We start from the raw sequence: 19,508 nt of genomic DNA on the forward strand, positions 1-19,508 counted from the left end.
AGGCAGAATTTCAACCCAGGCTTGTCTGATATAAGCCTACATGCCCCTAATTCAGTTGTTGGGCTGATTGTAGGAGAGATGGAAATGCCATCACATACTGGTTTCAAAATGTTGGTGTTTTGAAGGACCTTGATCCAATTAAGTCATACTGGCAACCTGTGTGTTTTTAAACTAAGCCTGTGCATCAAGAACCTCCCCTATATGCTCTGTGAAGAGTTTTCTTTTCATTACTACTGAATTAATTTGTTCCACAAGTAGCATGGATGTGGCTAACTGTTCTTCAGGAAAATTATTCAGTGTGTTGGGACTGGTGAACTGTCAGTTTCAACTTTCTGGTTAGGAGTAGGTTAAGATGCTTTCTTTGTCAGGGTAGTGATTTGATTTTTCTTTTTTTTTTAATATTTATTTAATTTTGAGAGAGAGAACAAGCTTCGGAGGGGCAGAGAGAGAGGGGGAGACACAGAATCCCAAGCAGGCCCCAGCCTCTGAGCAGTCAGCACAGAGCCGGACATGGGGCTTGAACCCACGAACTGTGAGATCATGACCTGAGCTGAAGTCGGACACTCAACTGACTGAGCCACCCTGGCACCCCAGTCATTTGTTTTTTCTTAACACAGGTGCAATGTGACATTGATAAATGCAGTGTTTTCAGAACTTGGGAGTGGAGAATCCTTCTAACTTCATTTCTCATCACTTAGGAGTATTGTTAAGGCCTCATATGAGGAAACTGGTCTTATTTTTGAACTGTCATAGCTAACTAGTCAAAAGTATGTGTGAAGAAGTATGTGTAAACCTATATGGTTTTTTTGTTTGTTTAGTAAAATTAATCTTCAACAAAAAAAAGCTCACAGTATTTTTATCAACTTTACTTAACTAATTGACACCAGTGAAAGCAGTAATTGAAGTCTTGGGGTACATAAAAACTCAGTTTGAAAAACCCCAATTATCCACAGTGAAGGATCATTACCTTCCTTTTCTACTCTTTTACAGGATCTCCTTGCTCATTATTTTATTTCCCTTCCCAAGATACTTATTTGTTGTTTCATCCTTTATTCAACACACATTTGGTGGGTGTCTACTATCTTCCAGGCCCTATTTTGGCTCTAGGCATATGGCAATGTGTAGAGGACAGTCTTGCCTTTGGGGAGTTGAGCATATATGTATATATATTTGTCTGTTTGATTTAGAGTTGCTTAGACCTGGATATGGAGCCCAGATGGAGGTAAACAATAGTTTTTTTCTTTTTATATAAACTTTCACTGGACTGAAGATTTTGAGAAGTCCTTTCAAACCCGCAGTGGGACGAATTCCCTAAGGACCTTTGCCTATGCTCAAAAGGTGACGGGTCAAGGTGCCAGTGAGATAGAACCACTCCATCCCCACAGTATGGCCACTGTGCTTCCAGGAAGTGACATTAGACTGGGGAGTCAGGTGACCCTGCCCGTATGCCTTAGCATCTACAGTGTGTGTGCCCCGTAACAAATACCTGGGAAGCAGAGTCATTCTGTCAGACCTGAGATGAGAGATGGAAACCTTTAAGCAGGAGGATTTGAGTGGAGCCTGTGAAAAGTGCCAACAGGACAGGGTTCCGTATTGATACCTATAACCCTTGTGTCTAGCAGAGTGTGTGGCACATAGTAGATGCCAGTTAAATGCAACTCACCTGCCTTCCTGCTTAGTTCCCCTTTTCTTCATCCCGATACTCTTCTTTTGTTATTTTTTCTCTCTTTCTTTCTCTTTCTCCTTCCCCTCCCCAACCCTTCACAGGCCCGCCTCCACTGCTCCTTTTCTTCTTCTTCCTTTTCTTCATACTCTTTTTCTCTCTTCTCCTTTTATTTTTATTTTCCTTAGCATGTTGTCTTTCCAGAAAACACAAAAGCTGAGAGAATAATATAATTAGTCCCCCTGCATCCATCACCAAACCTTAGCAGTAGTCCATTTATACCAATGTATTTTATTTTCATATACCCAACTCATGTTTTATTTTGTTTTCTCCTCTCTTCACTGGCCAATTTAAAGTAAACCCAGACATTTAATTTGTCTTAAACATTTAAATACACAAATCTGAAAAAAAGTTCTTAAAAATACATGATAATACATGTAAACAACAAAGAAAAAACAATAGTTCCCTATAAAATAGCCTGCCCATTCTCTCTTGAACATCTCCATGCCATTAGCTTGTTCACATGTGTACCTAAAGTAAGTCCATGTGCTCTATTTTTTAATGTGTCTTTTTTAGTCTAAAAATGTTCCTCCCCATTATTTTACTTCTTGCCATTGTTGAATAAAACAGTTTATTACTATTACTACAGAATTTCTCATATATGGTTTTGTTCTTTGCATCTGTGCAATGTTGATTTACCTGTTTTTCTGTTTTCTGTATTTCCTCAATATTAATCAGTAGATCAGATCTAGATCTTTCCCTCCCTCCCTCTCTCTCTGTGTCTGTCTCTGTCTCTCTCTCTCCTTCACTGCCCTTCTCTCTCTCCCCTCTCATTCTTTTCTTTCTCTGTGTGGCAGTCTTTTCATACATTTGACATGTTTACCAACTGATAGATTTATTATTGTATTATATCAAGGATATATAACATTCTGGTTTATTGTGTGTAATGTGAAGTTGAGAAGATGTCAAGATGGTGGTTGGTTCTGTTTGGAAGGGGGGAGCACCCTGGGGGCAGAAGAGCTAAGTTGACATTTTGTTAGTCTGAAGATGTGCTGTTGTGAAGTTTTTAGTTTTGCACGCTCCTTCAGTTCTCATACATGCATATACAATGCTATCTTTCTAAATTAAAACAAATAAATTGTGAATGTCTCAGCCAAAAAGAATTAGGAGGAAGAGGTTGGGAAGGAGAAGGAGAAGAACAGGAAAGATTCAGCAGTGAGGCCATTGTTGTCAAATAACTATTCACTGTAAAATACCCATAAGCCTTTGAATTCATGGTCTGATCAGCTGCTGCTGATTGCACAGATCCATTATTCATGTGGTATCTAAATGCATTTTTAATAAACTGGTTAATTAATATTGTGAAGGCTCAACTTGAATACAATTCCTGGAATGACATAAACAGAATTTAACAGGGTCAGGACCCATCACTGCAGCAGCTATAGCTGAAGAAGTGGTTAAGAACAGTCATCTATGGCATAGTTTTTCTTAATCTTTAAGTCAGTTCTGGAAAGAAACCTTCGCTAGTGATTTTAAAGTTTGCATGGAAGAAGCAATAGAAAATTTATAAACAGGAATTCAGCTGAAGAAATCAGAGAAGAAATCTCTATGAGAAATTGAAACTGTATCCATACTCCTCTTTAAGAATCTACATCTTTTTTTTGTTTGTTTGTTTGGTATAGCATGTTTCCTGGTGTGAGCTTCAGAAGGAGTGTTCTTACCTTGACTGAATTGGCTCATGTTACATACAACAGGCTCTTCTTGGCAGTGAAAAAAGTCCTTGGTCGAGTCTCTCAGAACACCACCTACACGTTTGAGGTGTGTGAATGTTGGGTCTGAAACTTCATGCCCTTTCATTCCTCTTCCCCAGTACATTGTTTGAAAACTAACCCCCTATCCCTGCCCTGCCCTTCCCTACCCCACCCCACCACACACACATATTTACTCACTGCTTGTATTTTTATTTGCACTTACCTGGAAATTGGAAGTGGAATTGCAGAAGGAAACTCAGTTTTAAGTGACAATTAAATGCTCCCCCCAGGAAGCATCCTGCATGGAAAATGATTAGAAATGAGGGTTTGTGGCTAGATATTGTGTATCTCCCTTGCTGGAAGTCTTTATGAATCTATAACCAAGTACTCCATGTGTATCCACTGCAGAACATTAGGATGTTAATGGTTCATTTGTAATCAATTTTGGTCATCTAAAGTAGAGGATCAGTTAATAAGTCAACTGCCATTTCTGCTTTGTTTTTCTTGGTTCCTCTGCCAACATTTTGGTCATTTCTCTGGATACTTTGTCCACTCAAGGAGAGATCAAGGGGAGGATATGGTGGGGGTTGTCAAAACCATCCATTTCCTCCTTAGAGGAAACTCTTGTAGTGAAGTATTCAGTGGGGATGAGAGGATGTACAAGTCATGACTAGCATAAACCTGGAGGTCATTTGTGGATCTCAAGTTGAAAATGAACAGAGATAAAGAGGAAAAGTTCTAGTTCATCGCTTTCCATGTGCACATAAGGAAGGAACCAGGTAGCTAATTGCCCATAATGTATAGTGAAGTAACAGGCAGGAAATGGATGGTAAATGGAAAAGACAATAGTACTGACCGAAGAAAGTGTTGTGAGAGTTACAAATGAAGCCATGGATATGCTCAGCCCAGAGTCTGCTGCATAGAAAGCACGCAGTAGATACATGCTCCCTGTAGTACTATGAACCCTGCCATTTTTATCAGGAGTTGTGTTTCCCATTGTCTACAACTAGAAGCCACAACCACGTTGTGCCTACAAATAGAAGCACAACCACGTTGAAGGCTTTTGGTTTCAATCCAAACCTTCTGACTTTGACTGATATTTATTGCAGGCTATGGGTTTTTACTTCTGAGATTCTATAAATGCAGGTCACTTAAAAAGATGGCAACAAAGTAAACTTCCTCAAACACAGAATCCAGTTTTACCGTAACATTCATAGTATAAGTAGAAATGTATACCTCTAAGGGGGGAAAATATCCAGTAAGTCAAGTTATTTAATTTTAAATATGGAATGGACTACAGAAACATCTTGATAAGGCTTGCCGAGGAACTGTAAGCCCTGCAACATTTTCTAGCACCCCAGGGTACCCACCGAGCTGCCCCTACCTAGAATCTAGCAGCTTTGTTAAGACCGAAGTCTGCCCTCACTCTGTTTTGAGTGCCTGTGACATACTCTTTTCCTGTTTATTAAGGTATTTGTCATTTGCAATAAATCCAAACATTATTACCATAGTTAATTATACAGAGAACTACTCAGCACGTCAGCCTCAAGAAATATTTGAGTTTGAGGCTCTATATTCAATAAAATAAATTTGAGTGATGCATGGTTTATAAACATGGTCAGCACCAGCATGCATTACTTGAGAGAGGTCTTTCCAAACCAAATAACTTCAATTAATATTTTAAATCAAAATAAAAATCAGTTTTTCACTCCTTTAGAAACATATGGTACGCATTAGACCATTTGTTCAAATCCACTGAATCTTTCTGGGAAGTTTGTCAGTCTGCATTAAAACATCTTTTGTTTCCTGACTTCCTGCTACACCATCTCTTCTTTTAGTTTCTTCAGTGAAATGAGATTGTTTATATTAATAACTTGCCATATATAATATCTTGCATTTCCTATTCCTTTTTTCTTCTAAAAATTTGCTTATGCATATTAACTAAGGCATACATTCTAAGAAAGAAGTATGCAAAAATGAGTAGGTTAAGCAGGTCATTCAAAGAGAATCCTTCACCAGAAGAATGAACACTAAAAATTCTGATAGTGGAAGAGTTTATGGATTATCTGTGTGTAGTACAGATGAGAGTTTATTCAACAGAATGTGAAAAAGGTGTGCATTTTGAAGGTAAATACTGGACTCTTGGACACAAATACCAATAGAGCAGGAAATCAGGAGAATTTATTTTCATTTATTTTTTTAATATAGTTGACACACAGTGTTCAATTAGTTTCAGTTGCACAACATAGTGGTTCCACAAGTTTATATGTTATGCTATGTTCACCACACATGTAGCCACCATTTGTCTCAATACATAATTACACTATCATTGACTCTATTCCTTATGCTATACCCTTTATCCCATTACTTCTTAATTCCATAAATAGAAGCCTGTATGACTAGACACAGGAAAAAATGCTCAACGTCACTCATCATCAGGAAAATAAAAATCAAAACCACAATGAGATGCCACCATACACCTGTCAGAATGCTATGTTGGCAAGGATGCAGAGAAAGAGGATCTCTTACGCACTTCTGGTGGGAATGCAAACTGGTGCAACCACTCTGGAAAACAGTATGTAGTTGCCTCAGAAAATTAAAAATAGAACTACCCTATGACCCAGCAATTGCACTACTAGGTATTTATCCAAGGGATACAGGTGTGCTGTTTCGAAGGGGCACATGCACCCCAATGTTTATAGTAACACTATGGACAATAGCCAAAGTATGGAAAGAGCCCCAAATGTCCATTGACGGATGAATGGATAGAAAAGATGTGGTGTATATACACAATGGAGTATTACTCGGCAATCAAAAAGAATGAAATCTTGCCATTTGCAACTATGTGGTTGGAACTAGAGGGTATTATGCTAAATGAAATTAGTCAGAGAAAGACAATATGATATGACTTCACTCATATGAGGACTTAAGATAGAAAACAGATGAACACAAGGGAAGAGAAGCAAAAATAATATAAAAACAGGGAAAAGGACAAAACATAAGAGAGTCTTAAATATGGAGAACAAACAGAGGGTTACTGGAGGGGTTGTGGAAGGGGGGATAGGCTAGATGGGTAAGGGGCATTAAGGAATCTACCCCTGAAATCATTGTTGCACCATGCGCTAACTTGGATGTAAATTAATAAATAAACTTAAACAAAAATAGAAGCCTGTATTTCCTATTCCCCTTCATTCATTTTGTCTAACCCCCTTCTCCACTCCTCTCTGTCAACAACCACTTTGTTCTTTGTAATTATAGGTCTGATTCTGCTCTTTGTTATTCTTTTTTTTCTTTTAGATTCCACGTATGAGGTGAAATCATATGGTATTTGCCTTTCTCAGTCTGACATACTTATCATAACACCCTCTAGGTTCTTCTATGTTGTCACAAACAGCACAATCCCATCCTTTTTATGGCCGTGTGATATTCCTTTGTGGTGTATGTGTGTGTGTGTGTATGTGTATGTGTGTGTGCTCACGTGTACACCATACTTCCCTTATCCATTTATTCATTTATCTGTTGAATGGGGACTTAAGTTTCTTCTGTAATTTGGCTGTTGTAAATATGCTGCAGGTAAACATAGGGATGCATAGATCTTTTCAAATTAGTGTTTTCAATTGGGGGGGGGGTGGGTCGAGTAAATACCCAGTAGTGGAATTATTGGATCTTGTGGTAATTATGTTGTTAATTTTTTGAGGAACTTCCATACTATTTTTCACAGTGACTCTACCCATTTACATTCACACCAACAGTGCACAAGTATTCCTTTTTCTTCACATCCCTCACTAACACTTGTCATTTCTTTTCTTTTTGATTTTAGGCATTCTGACAATCTCATCGTGGTTTTGATTTGCACTCCTGTTAATTAGTGACGTTTGAATATCTCTTCATGTTCTGTTGGCCATCTGTATATCATCTTTGGAAAAATGTCTTGCAGGTTCTCTCCCCATTTTTTAATCAAGTTTTTTGTTGGTGGTGGTGGTGTTGAGTTGTATACATCCTCTACATATTTTGGATAGTGACACAATATATATATTTGGATATATAACTTATAAATTTTATGTATAGATTACAAATAACTTCTTCCATTCAGTAGGTTGCCCTTTTGTTTTGTGGTTTCCTTTGCTGTGCAAAAGCTTTTCATTTTCATGTAGTCCCAATAGTTAATTTTTGCTTTTGTTTCCCTTGCCTTAGGAGACCTAACTAGAAGAATGTTGCTATGGCCCATGTCAGAGAAATTACTGCCTGTTTTTCTTCTAGGAGTTTTGTGATTTCAGGTCTCCTATTTAGCTGTTTAATCCATTTGAGTGCATTTTTTATACATGGCGTAATAAAATGGTCCAGTTTCATTCTTTTGCATGTACCTGTCCAATTTTCTTAGCACCATTTATTGAAGATAGTGCATTTTCCATTGTATATTCTTGCCTCCCTCATCATAGGTTAACTGGCCACATACATTGGCATGCATGTATTTCTGGGCTCTCTGTTCTGTTGAGATGATCACATGACTTTTATCCTTTACTTTGTTGATGAGGTGTGCCACATTGATTTGTGAATATTGAGCCTTTTTGCATCTCAAAATTTAATCATATTTGATTATGGTGAAAAATCCTTTTAATGAATTGTTGAATGTGGTTAATATTTTGTTGAGGATTTTTATATCTAGGTTCATCAAGATATTGGCCTGTAGTTTTATTTTGGGGGGCATGTTTTAGTCTGGTTTTGTTCTCAGGGTAATGCTAACTTCTGGAATGTATTTGGATTCTTTCCTTCCTATTGATTTTTTTGGGAGTAATTTGAGAACAGTTATTAACCTTGGTAGTAACTCTTCTTTAATGTTTGGTAGAATTCCCCTATGAAGCCATCTGGTGCTAGAGTTCTGTTTTTTTTTTTTTTTTTGGTAGTTTTTTAATTAATGACTTAAATTCATTACTGTTTATTAGTTTCCTCAGATTTTCTATTTCTGTCTGAGACAATTTTGAAGGTTTGTTTCTAGGAATTGATCCATTTCCAGAAAATCACAAGACTTTAAAAAGATAGTCCACTTTGTCTGCTGAAGAAGTAAAAGATAGTGCTGCAGAGTTTTCCTCATTTATCTAACCTCAGACCCTTTCCTGGGAAATAAGGTGAAAAGGTTTAACTTCATCCAAGAAAAGAATATGACAGTATGTCAGTTAATCAGAAAGATGGAAAGAATGAGCTGTTAACTGACAGTTGACTGAAAAAGTATTCTGAGGTGCCTGGGTGTCTCAGTCAGTTAAACCTCTAACCTCATAGTTTGTGTGCCCGAGCCCCATGTCGGGCTCTGTGCTGACAGCTCAGAGCCTGAGCCTCCTTCAGATTCTGTGTCTCCCTCTCTCTCTGCTCCTCCCAAACTTGTGTGCTCGCTCTCTCTCTCTCCCTCTCAAGAAGATAAACACTACAAAAGTTTTTAACATATAAATGTTCCTGTTTTCCTCTAATTCAATCTATGTTAAAAGTATTTCTTAAAACTTCATTTCATGGTTTTTATGGGGGGGGGCTAGGTTGGGGGGATGGTTAATGCTAGGATTTTGTAATTTTTAAATGTTTATTTTGGAGAGAGAGGAGAGGACAGGGGTGTGAGCAGCAGAGGGGTAGACCGAGAGGGATACACGAATCTGAAGCAGGGTCCAGGCTCTGAGCTGTCAGCATAGAGCCTGACATGGAGCTCGAACTCACAAACCATGAGATCATGACCTGAGCAGAGGTCAGATGCTTAAACAAGGGAGCCACCCAGACACCCCTAGGATATTATACAGTAGTACATGAATAAGAAGTGTAGCATTCATAAAAACATGGGAATTAATGAGTATTAAACATTACTTACATGGAAAAATTATTTAATATATCACATGGAAAAAATGTAGGGTTATTTCAGGCTTGTCTAACTTACAACTTACTTATAGTTTCATATACATAGCACATTTTTATGCTGTCCTTTATTTGCAGTATAATGACCAGAGGAACACAAAATGACCAGAGTAAATGCAAGGTATATGTTGGGCTTTAATTTGATAAAACTGAGTACATCTATTTATAAGAACAAGTAAACTATCTCAGGAATTTCCACCAAACTTTGCTTACATCTCATTAGCTAGAATTGTGTCCCCATGCCTGTTCTAAATCAGCCTTTGCAGAGGAAATTGGATTGGCTTAGAGAAATCAGTATTGACTCAGTGAGGCTCGAAGAAGGTTCAGATCATATTTCTCTTTTCCTCGCTTTTTCTCCCCTAACCCTCTTTCTTACTCTCACACACACACACACACACACACACACACACACGGTACAAATATCTGAAGACAACCGGATTTCAAGTAAAGAAGGAGGGGAGAAAATGGCAAACAGTTGTACTTGTGACCCTTGAGAAAATAAAGTTAACCTTGTTTTTTTAATGAACTTGCCATTTCTGATTCTCTTGATATAAGGTTACATTTTCAAGTCATTATAGCCCGAAAGACAAACTTGTCTCTTAAGTCTTCTGAAAGCCCTTTAATAAGCTCACCTACATGGTGACTCCCTAAGACAAGGATAAAACCTACAGTGTTCCACAAATTATATTATTAAAATGTAGCAATTATTTTCCAGGTATTCTTTCTGGGATAAATGACTCAAAGAATGCAGAATAGAAACTGATCTCCTGAATTATTAGTCTGAACCTATTCCATAGTATATATTTTATAGCGGTCATAATGCCTTCACGGTGGCCTTTTTTAAGTACTATAAAAAATAACAAATTGTAAAGTAGCAGGTTATAAAACTAATGTGAGAAAATGAATTGCCTTGTAAAACAAGTATTGTAAAATGTTAATGTAAACATCTAGTTGGTGGGTTCACTGTAAAGTACTTTCAACCTTGCACTGTGTTTAAAATGTTTTGGGGCGCCTGGGTGGCGCAGTCGGTTTAAGCGTCCGACTTCAGCCAGGTCACGATCTCGCGGTCCGTGAGTTCGAGCCCCGCGTCAGGCTCTGGGCTGATGGCTCAGAGCCTGGAGCCTGTTTCCGTATTCTGTGTCTCCCTCTCTCTCTGCCCCTCCCCGTTCATGCTCTGTCTCTCTCTGTCCCAAAAATAAAATAACCGTTGAAAAAAAAAATGAATAATAAAATGTTTCGTGATAGGATGTTGAAAACTAATAAAACCACAACAACCAAGAATAGCTTTTACATATGTAACCAGAAACCTATGAGACATTCATAGCAAGGAAACTGTATTTATAATAGCAAAAATAAATGAAATATCTAAGCTAACTTTCAGGAAACACTCAAAACTTTTGTTTTGAGAAATCCTGAACAGTTGAAGGAAGTTAAAGAGGAAAGACACAGGTAGTGAGACTCACCTTCATAAAGACTTCTATTCTAGTTATTTATGAATATAGCATAAACCTAATAAATGTACCATCAAGGTTTTTTTTTTCTTAAGCTATGTAAGCAATTAATAAAGTTCATTTGAATAAGTAAACAAAATAACCAGGAAATTTTGAAAGAAATGAATAATAATGTGGAAGAAGGTCTAACTCTACCAGTTATTAAATGTTACCCTTCATAATGGAACTCTAGCATTGGTGCATGAATAGACAAACCAAACAATGAAACAGATCTTTTAAATCCAGAAATAGACCTCATTACTAAATTTCCATATGTAATGAATCTGTGAAACTACAAATGAAACTTCAAATCTGTGACAGAAGATGAAGTCTTGTATGTTTTAACCCAATAGCTATATGGAAAAAGATAAAATTTTTATTTATTCCTCATCCTTTGCACAAGAAAACATTCCAAATGGATCAAATACCTAATTTTTGAAACCAAATTATAAAGGACTAGAAGAAAACATGGGTGGAATCTTCTTTATTCTGAAGGTGGAAATTAAAAATCCAGAAGTTAAAAGAAATGGGTTTAGGAAAATTCTATGTTTACAGAAATTTCACTTGGAAATTGTGTGGTAAAAAGTAAATGAGGGGTGCCTGGGTGGCTCAGTGGGTCGAGCATCTGACTTTGGCTCAGGTCACGATGTCACGGTTTGTGAGTTCTAACCCCATGTTGGGCTCTGTTCTGACAGGTCAGAGCCTAGAACCTGCTTTGGATTCTCTCTCTCTCTCTCTCTCTCTCTCTCTCTCTCTCTCTCTCTTCCTCCCCTGCTCATGGTGTGTCTGTCTGTCTGTCTCTCAAGAATAAATAAACACTAAAAAAATTTTTTTTAAAGTAAATGACAAACGAGCAACTGGGAATAAGAGTTACAACTTAAACTCAAAGATTTAATATTTGTAATTAACAAAAAGCTTTTTAAAATAGATAAGGAAAAGTTCTTGTAAAAGCTGGCTAAATTACAAACAGTTTACAAGGGAAAAAAAAGCAATGCTTCTTAATGCAAAGATGTTCATGGGCGCCTGGGTGGCGCAGTCGGTTAAGCGTCCGACTTCAGCCAGGTCGCGATCTCGCGGTCCGTGAGTTCGAGCCCCGCGTCAGGCTCTGGGCTGATGGCTCAGAGCCTGGAGCCTGTTTCCGATTCTGTGTCTCCCTCTCTCTGTGCCCCTCCCCCGTTCATGCTCTGTCTCCCTGTGTCCCAAAAATAAATAAACGTTGAAAAAAAAAAAAAAGAGAAATGCAAAGATGTTCAACCTACCCTATACCAAGAAAGATACAAATAAAAATGCACTGTGGAGTTGTTTCTCACATAACTATCTGATTGACCAAAATCAAGTTTGACGATATACTTTGGTGAGTTGGTTGGGGAAATGAACACTCTCACCCTCTGTTGGTAGGAGAGCAAATTAGTGCAATCCCACTCTAGAGGGGGATGTGTCAATATTTAGCAAAAGATACATATGAATGTACTCTTTAACAAAGCAATCACTCTTAGAATCCATCGCCAAAACAGGCAAAACATTGAAAAACTATTTTCAGAAGGCAGTTAGTATACTGTACTTTTTAGACTGTTAGACAAGATATACTGACATGATCTATATTATGGAATAAAGCAAATAAATGACCAGAATGGTATTATTAAGAACCAATATTTTTCTCATAAAAGGGAGGCAGTAGAGGTATAAGAGTGCCAAAGTTAATTAAAAAACAAAACAAACAAAAAAAAAAAACCCTGTAGTCATGAATTTCAATTGGAAGTAGCACTATGGATTTATGATCAATTTATCTTACTCAAAAACCAAAAATCCTGGGGCACTTGGGTGGCTCAGTCAGTTAAACGTCTTCACTCCTGATTTTGGCTCACTTGATCTCATGGTTGGTGATTTGAGCCCTGCTTCTGACTGCACTGACAGTGTGGAACCTGCTTGGGATTCTGTCTCTCTTCCTCTCTCTCCGCCCCTTCCTCTGCTCGCTCTCTGTTCTCTCTCTCAAAATAAATAAACTTTACAAAAAAATTACTGTACACACGCTGAAAAGCCTAGATCCAATGACAGGCAGCAGCATGAAGTTATTGGTAGTTAAATGAAATATATATAAAACACAGAAGTGTCTTCCCTATGAGATATTAATATGTGCTTTGAAAAGGAAAAATACAAATTCAAGAAAATTTGGGAAATTGTGAAATTTTATCCTGTAGATTATAATTTTCTTGATAACATTAAATGGTTTGGAAAGTCAGTAAAGAAATCTAAAAATAAGTAATGCAATGTCTGTCAGGAACCTTTGATTTTTTCAGGGGAGAGGACTGGAGTTGTAGCATTCCTCTTGCTTTTTTTTTTTCCACTTAGAAATGTGCCATGGAAAACAATGTAGGAAATTCTGCTGTGAAAGTGAAATGCAATCTGTGGATAATTATTATTCTTTCTAAAGGAATCAAGAGGTCTAAAGGTAGTTCTGGTATCATGTACTTAATGAATGCATAATTTAATACAAGTATTGTTTAGAATCTACTAAATACTAAATGCTGTGTTTGCTGATAGCAATATAAGGTAAAAAGGAAATGAAAAAATCTAGAAACCTAGTAGAGCATTAAATATAGTGCTACTATATGTGATGAAAATCTTTAAATATGACTAAGTGTAGGAAACCATTGCATTGCATCATAGAGAGGGAATTAAGTTGTGACGAGTGAAAGCAAGAAGGAAAGATGTTTCTGGCAAAGTAAAGAGCATAAGAAAATATAACTTGACATTAGAGGTGTGGTGTATTCAGAAAAATAGAGCGTCATATCTATCTGGAACAACAACAACAACAAAATTACAGGGAAAGAGTTGTGCGGGGCTGATGTAGTAAGAAGATGTAGTGGGCTTTGGGGTTGGACGAACCTGAGCTATCATAATTATTCTACCTGTAAATGATCTTGGGGAGTTACTTAATCTCTATAAAGCTGACCTTTTCTATCTGTAGAGTGAGGATAAATAATGTTTAACTCCCAAAGTAAGAATGAAATAAGAATAATGTGTGCCAAGTTTCCAACACAGTGAAGGGCACTTAATCCCAGTTCTTCTTCCTATTAGGCAGATGGGGGCAAAGTGATGAACACTCTGATTTGTCAGGGGAAAGAATTTGGACTTTATTTTGTAGGCAGTGAAGAACATGGAAGAATCCTGAGCATGAGGATGAGGTGATAAGCTCTGTTATTCGGAAACATGGATATGGAGTAATGACCAGATAAGATGAAGGGAGGTATCTAGCATTGATTGCATCCTGATGGAAGATAGAAGGGCATAAATGGGGTGTTGGTAGTGTGGCTGCAGATGTTCAGTGTTACAGAGATAGAGCTGATAGAACTTGGCTTCTCTTAGATATGTGTGGGTGGGAGAGTTAAAAAGGAAACAATAAAAAATGACATGGTTTATAGCCTGAGCACCTGAGTTGTCAGGAATACCAACCATTGAGCCAGACAAAGGTGGAGTGGATATACAGAAGTTCACGTGTGGAATTTAGTTTATTTTATATCATTTTCCTTTGTATCCATCACCTCTTTAGAGTGAGTAAGCTTTGAACTTTTGAATATAGCGTCCCAGACTCTAATCCATGCAATCTCTTTATTCTATGGGACCACTATATTTTGAACAATATGTTGGCTTGTTACAAAAGCCATTGTGATCTTGTGGAGTGTGCTTCACAGGTTTGTCTAATACGTCGGAAAGGTTAGTGTAATAGACTACCAAGTCAAATGCCAAACACTGTCCAAACAACTTAATATGGTAGCTAAATGTGGATATGCTGTTTGCACTATTGTATTCTCCAAAACATTGTTTGCTTTGAGCATAGTTGGATGTGAATGCAAATTTAGATGCTTTACTCAACACCAATCTTTGTGTGTGCATGTTTCTTGTTTTAATGTGCAGGACAGGAGAGAATTGGGAAAGATTCCAACTATGAACAGGAGGGTAAAGTTCAGTTTGTGATTGATGCGGTCTATGCAATGGCTCATGCCCTTCATCATATGAACAAAGATCTCTGTGCTGACTACCGAGGGGTCTGTCCGGAAATGGAGCAAGCTGGGGGAAAGAAGTTGTTGAAGTATATCCGCAATGTTAATTTCAATGGTGAGTCACCAAATATCCATGATTTGGGGAATTCTACGTGTTGGCATCCTGGTGTTCCTGAGTTATGTAGTTAAATTATTTACTGTTAAGACCTGGTTGGTGATAAGATTTCAAATAGTTGAATCAATATATGAACAATAAATAAGCGAATGAAGGAAAGAATAAATAAATACTTGGGAGTTAAGATTTATCTTTTTTGGTAAATATTAGTAAGAGTGGGAGGGGAGAGAGGAAAGGAAAGGGATCTAAGTCAATTGAAGTAATGATTGTAGTTGCTATAACCACATCCCAGATTACACACATTTCTCAGAGTATAAAACTCTGTTAGAAATTAATTGGTTACCTAAGAGAAGTAGGTAGAGATGGGTGAGAAAATTGGCAAATCAGGTAGAAGGCATAAGGGAGAAATACCACTTCTCTGCTAATATAGTCTTGAGTCTTTACAACATGTGAACACTTCACTTATCAAAAAGTAAACAAATAATTAAAATAAACCTGAATGCGGGCCACATTAGAGTTCTCCAAAGAGAGAACCAATAGGACATCTGTATAGATACATAGAAGAGACTAATTTATAGGAATTGGCTCACACAGTTACGGAGACAAGGAAGGCCCTCTGTCTTCAGTCTTCAAGCTGCAGAACCTGGGAGGTTGGTGTTGTAATTCAGTCGAAGGTAACATTTAAGAATCTGAGGGCTTATGATGTAAGTCCTGATCTGAGTCCAAAAGCCAGAAAACCAGGAGCAACAGTGCTGAGGGCAGAAGAGCACACCTGTCGCAGATCAAATAGAGACAGTGAATTGGCCCTTTTTCTGCCTTTGGGCTCTAGTCAGTCTCTCAAGAGACTTGTTGATTGCCCTACCCCCATCCACCTTGGGGAGGGCCACCTGCTTTATTCAGTTCACCAGTTCAAATACTGATCTTTTTTCAAGTATGCCATCACCGATAACACCCAGAAATAATGTTTTACCAGCTATCTGGGCATCCCTAGTCAAGGTGACACATAAAATTAGCCATCATGTAGGTGTAAATTCAAGACAGACAGTAATAAATAAATTTAAAATATCTATATATGAGCAACGTAACCACACCGAGGGGTTTGGGGAATAAAAAATGAGCACACTTAGTTTTGGAAGATAGTATTTGACTGTATGCTATAAGACCAAAGGCAAAAATAACTGTACACACTTATCGTACAATAGCTAGTAAACTTGTGGGTTCACAATTAAGAAAATAATTTACGTATGTGAGAGGATTGAGAGAATAATGAGTATATTGTAGATAATGAGAGCCATGTTTCTTACTGTTAGAGAAAGAAGTTACTAGAAAGAATGAGAGAAAACTAGAAGGAACCTTGTTGTGTTTGGATGGGAGATACCTGAATGAACTCTTGGCTCTTAATATGCATGCAGATAGGTAGATACATAAATAGATTTGTGAATGTTATATATGTCTACATACCTGTGCTGCCTAGTTCTGTCCACTGAGAGGGCTAGCAGTAATGAGATCCTGGTAGAAAGGACAACACTAGTATCCACATCTTATTTATGTATAACAATGGCTTGGCCATTCTTACCCTAGTTTCAAAACAATTGATTTTTGCAAATGCCCTTGGTGACTTTACCCTGACTCTTTTTCCAGGTAATGTCTGTAAACTGATTGGTCAAGATGACATTTCCCACTGATGAGCTAGAGTTTCTGAGCTTCCGACTGGACACAGTGCTCCTGTTTATCAAATGATTACTGTGTGCCAGATCCTGTGCTAAGTACTTCACTTGAGTTGGCTTACTTAATACCAAATTATATAGATTCTGTTATATTCCTTAATTTTTTTATAGATAAGGAAAGTGGTTCATAGAGAAATTAAGAACAACGATGTTCAAAAGTATATACACAGTAATGATGCTACCCGCTTTGGTACCTGGGCACCTAACTCCACAGCCTGCTCCCTTGACTACAATTCTTTAGGTTTCTGATAAGGGTTTTACTGCATCATTCCTGCTGACCGACATCTTAGGATGGAGACTTTTTTTTCGTGTTTTAGGAGGATTTTTATTTTTCTTGGTCTCAATCAGCTTAATTTTGTGCTCTTACGTTACTTTAGTACAAAGTTTCTTGTACCCCTGGGAGTTTTTGCTCCAGACGAGTAGAGTACAATTTAATAACTCTAAACTTCACATTTACCAAAGCATCATTTTATGAATAAAAAAATGCCCTAAAAGTACTACTACAGGTTCACCAAGTACTTAACCTTCTTTTATTCAGTAAGAGAAAAGATGGCTAATTTTGTCATTATCATTTACAACCATTTTTTCCTACATCCCAAATGAATGCAATGACTTGAGCCTAAATATGATTTAGTTATGTCTGTGTTGGCCCATCCAACTAGATGGTATTATTGTAGATGTAAATTTAACAAATTTGTTACCTCACATACATATCTTATAGCATTGCTATATAGTGAAGTGCTAATGTGAAGTGTGTCTGTATCTAGATTTGTTAGTTTCCAGAGAACAAAGTAGATTGGGGTATATTTTTGTAAGGAAGACACATCTCCTGTCTTTTTTTGAAAATGACGTTAGCTTTCCTTCATTGGCAGGCAAGATCTGGTTTTCCTCTCCTTAAATCTGAGTGAGTCTGTGACTAATGCAGAAGTGACACTATGTAACTTCTACAGCATAAGAGTCATAAGTACTCTGCCTGGTACTCTTGACACATAGTATTACAGAAACAGCTACCATGTTGGGAGCAAGCCAAGAACTCAAACAGGCCATATGAGGGTACTCCAGCCATAGTCCCAGCTGAGGTCCCAGCTGACAGCCAGCATCAATTATCAGGCATGTGAGCTTCAAGCTGCCCCCTCTGACATAAGTGGACCAGAGAGGTGATGTCCCTGCTGAGCCCTGCTTGGATTTCAAAATACAGGTCATCATTATTTTGAGCAGTAATTTTTAGGGTGGGTTTGTTGAGCAGCAGTAGATAATTAAACACAAATCAATGCAGCATTTCTGGAATCTGTGTATGAAGTGGTAAAATGAGAGAAAAATCCTAATACCTTGATGCAAAGTACTCTTTTGTCATCTGGGAAATCTAGATCCCAAATTCTTCTCTGTCCTAGAAGAAAGGAATTTCATTCTGATACTCTAATTCAATAGAGGAGGTGGAAGACAAATACTTGCTGTCATCAGTTTCCTCTCAATATCCCAGCTTGTCAAGTGGCCCTGCTTCCTTCACTGTTGTGCCCTTGGGTTCTGGCCCTGATACCTGTGGACATTTCTGCAGGGGATCACTTCTCTTTTGATAACTTCTTTGTCCTCTCTGGACTTCTTTGATCTTTTCTTTTTTTTAAAATATAGTCTTCATTGAACAAAATCCCCTTAATTCTCTTTCAAGAAGTTCAGGGATACTGTTAAAAAGGAGCTGTGCGGAAAAAACCCTGGAAATAATAAGCCCAGTTGCATTATAGAATCCATCAAAAAGGTCAAAGCCACACAATATGCTATTACCAGTCATCACTTAGATAAAGTGTTCAGCTCTTCTGCCTTAATTTTTTTTTTTAAGCATGAACTTTAATGAGAACGGAAAGGGCATGACAAGAATCATTTCTCCTAACAAAGATTGTAAGAAGAGAGAAAGATTAGGCGGTGTGTCTCATTTTGGTGAATATTTAGCTGGTGAGCTAGAGACCCTTTGGAGCCCCAGGCCTCCAGTATTACTGCTCTCTTCGTCTCAAAGACTATGAAAAGCTCAAGTCCTGGTATTTAATGAATAGAAGCTGTAGAATTACCACAAAGCACAACATGAATCCTAGCATCCAATGTGGAAGAAAAGAAAGGTGAGCATATGAATATTAATATCTTCCTGTGAAATGATAGGATTTTCATTTTCTTGCTAATAACATGTGGAATCCAGATTTCGTTTCTTTTCCTTATGCTTAGAGATCACTGAAAGTGGAAATCCTGTATTAAAAAGCTGTTTTTGTTATCGATGTTGTATGTGTTTTTTTTCTCTGTCTCTCTACTGAAAAAGCTTATGTTGATTAGCATACAGAGAAGGCTTAAGAGCTTTGCCTCGTGATAAAATTGGGTGTTTTTGTGGGCCCTGGGGATAGCTTTCAGATAAAACATAGAAGAAATAAATTGAAATGGTGCCCTTGGTCACACAAAATGCACCCATTGACTCAGTTTGGTAGCACCAAAGCAATGCTATTCGTACGTCAGTGTACATCATCAGAATGGGCTCTAGTCTACTCTTAGGGAAAAAATATCACTGATAGAGAAATTAAATAAGATACCAGTTAGGAGAGACAGATTTTCTGCCTTAAAAGACAGCCTGAATATCTGAAGGCAGGTGTTTTGGTCTTGAGATATGAGCACATAAAACAATGATAAAAAATGGAAGTATTTCCTTTCTCGCTCCCAGCCAACTTGGTGGCTTCTCTTCATTGAGGCCGTTCTGCCCCTAAGGCAGGAAGATGGTGGCTATGAAGAAGATGGAAAAAGTCAGTGCAGTTGATCAACCTAGGCTCCAACTCATTACGAAAAGTGGAAAGTACACGCTGGTGTACAAGCAGACACTGGAAATGATCTGATGCGG

The 19,508-nt window shown here is 37.7% G+C and overlaps 1 protein-coding gene across 1 annotated transcript in view; it reads left to right on the forward strand.

The window, feature by feature from the left end:
* GRM7 (glutamate metabotropic receptor 7) overlaps positions 1-19,508 on the forward strand; it is an 822,804-nt gene that overhangs the window by 575,581 nt on the left and 227,715 nt on the right. Inside the window, 1 exon segment of the mRNA XM_030307293.1 lies at positions 14,712-14,912. Within this exon segment, the coding sequence (XP_030163153.1) occupies positions 14,712-14,912 (201 nt within the window).

Source organism: Lynx canadensis, chromosome A2 (assembly GCF_007474595.2).
Source record: "Lynx canadensis isolate LIC74 chromosome A2, mLynCan4.pri.v2, whole genome shotgun sequence".
NCBI lineage: Eukaryota > Metazoa > Chordata > Mammalia > Carnivora > Felidae > Lynx > Lynx canadensis.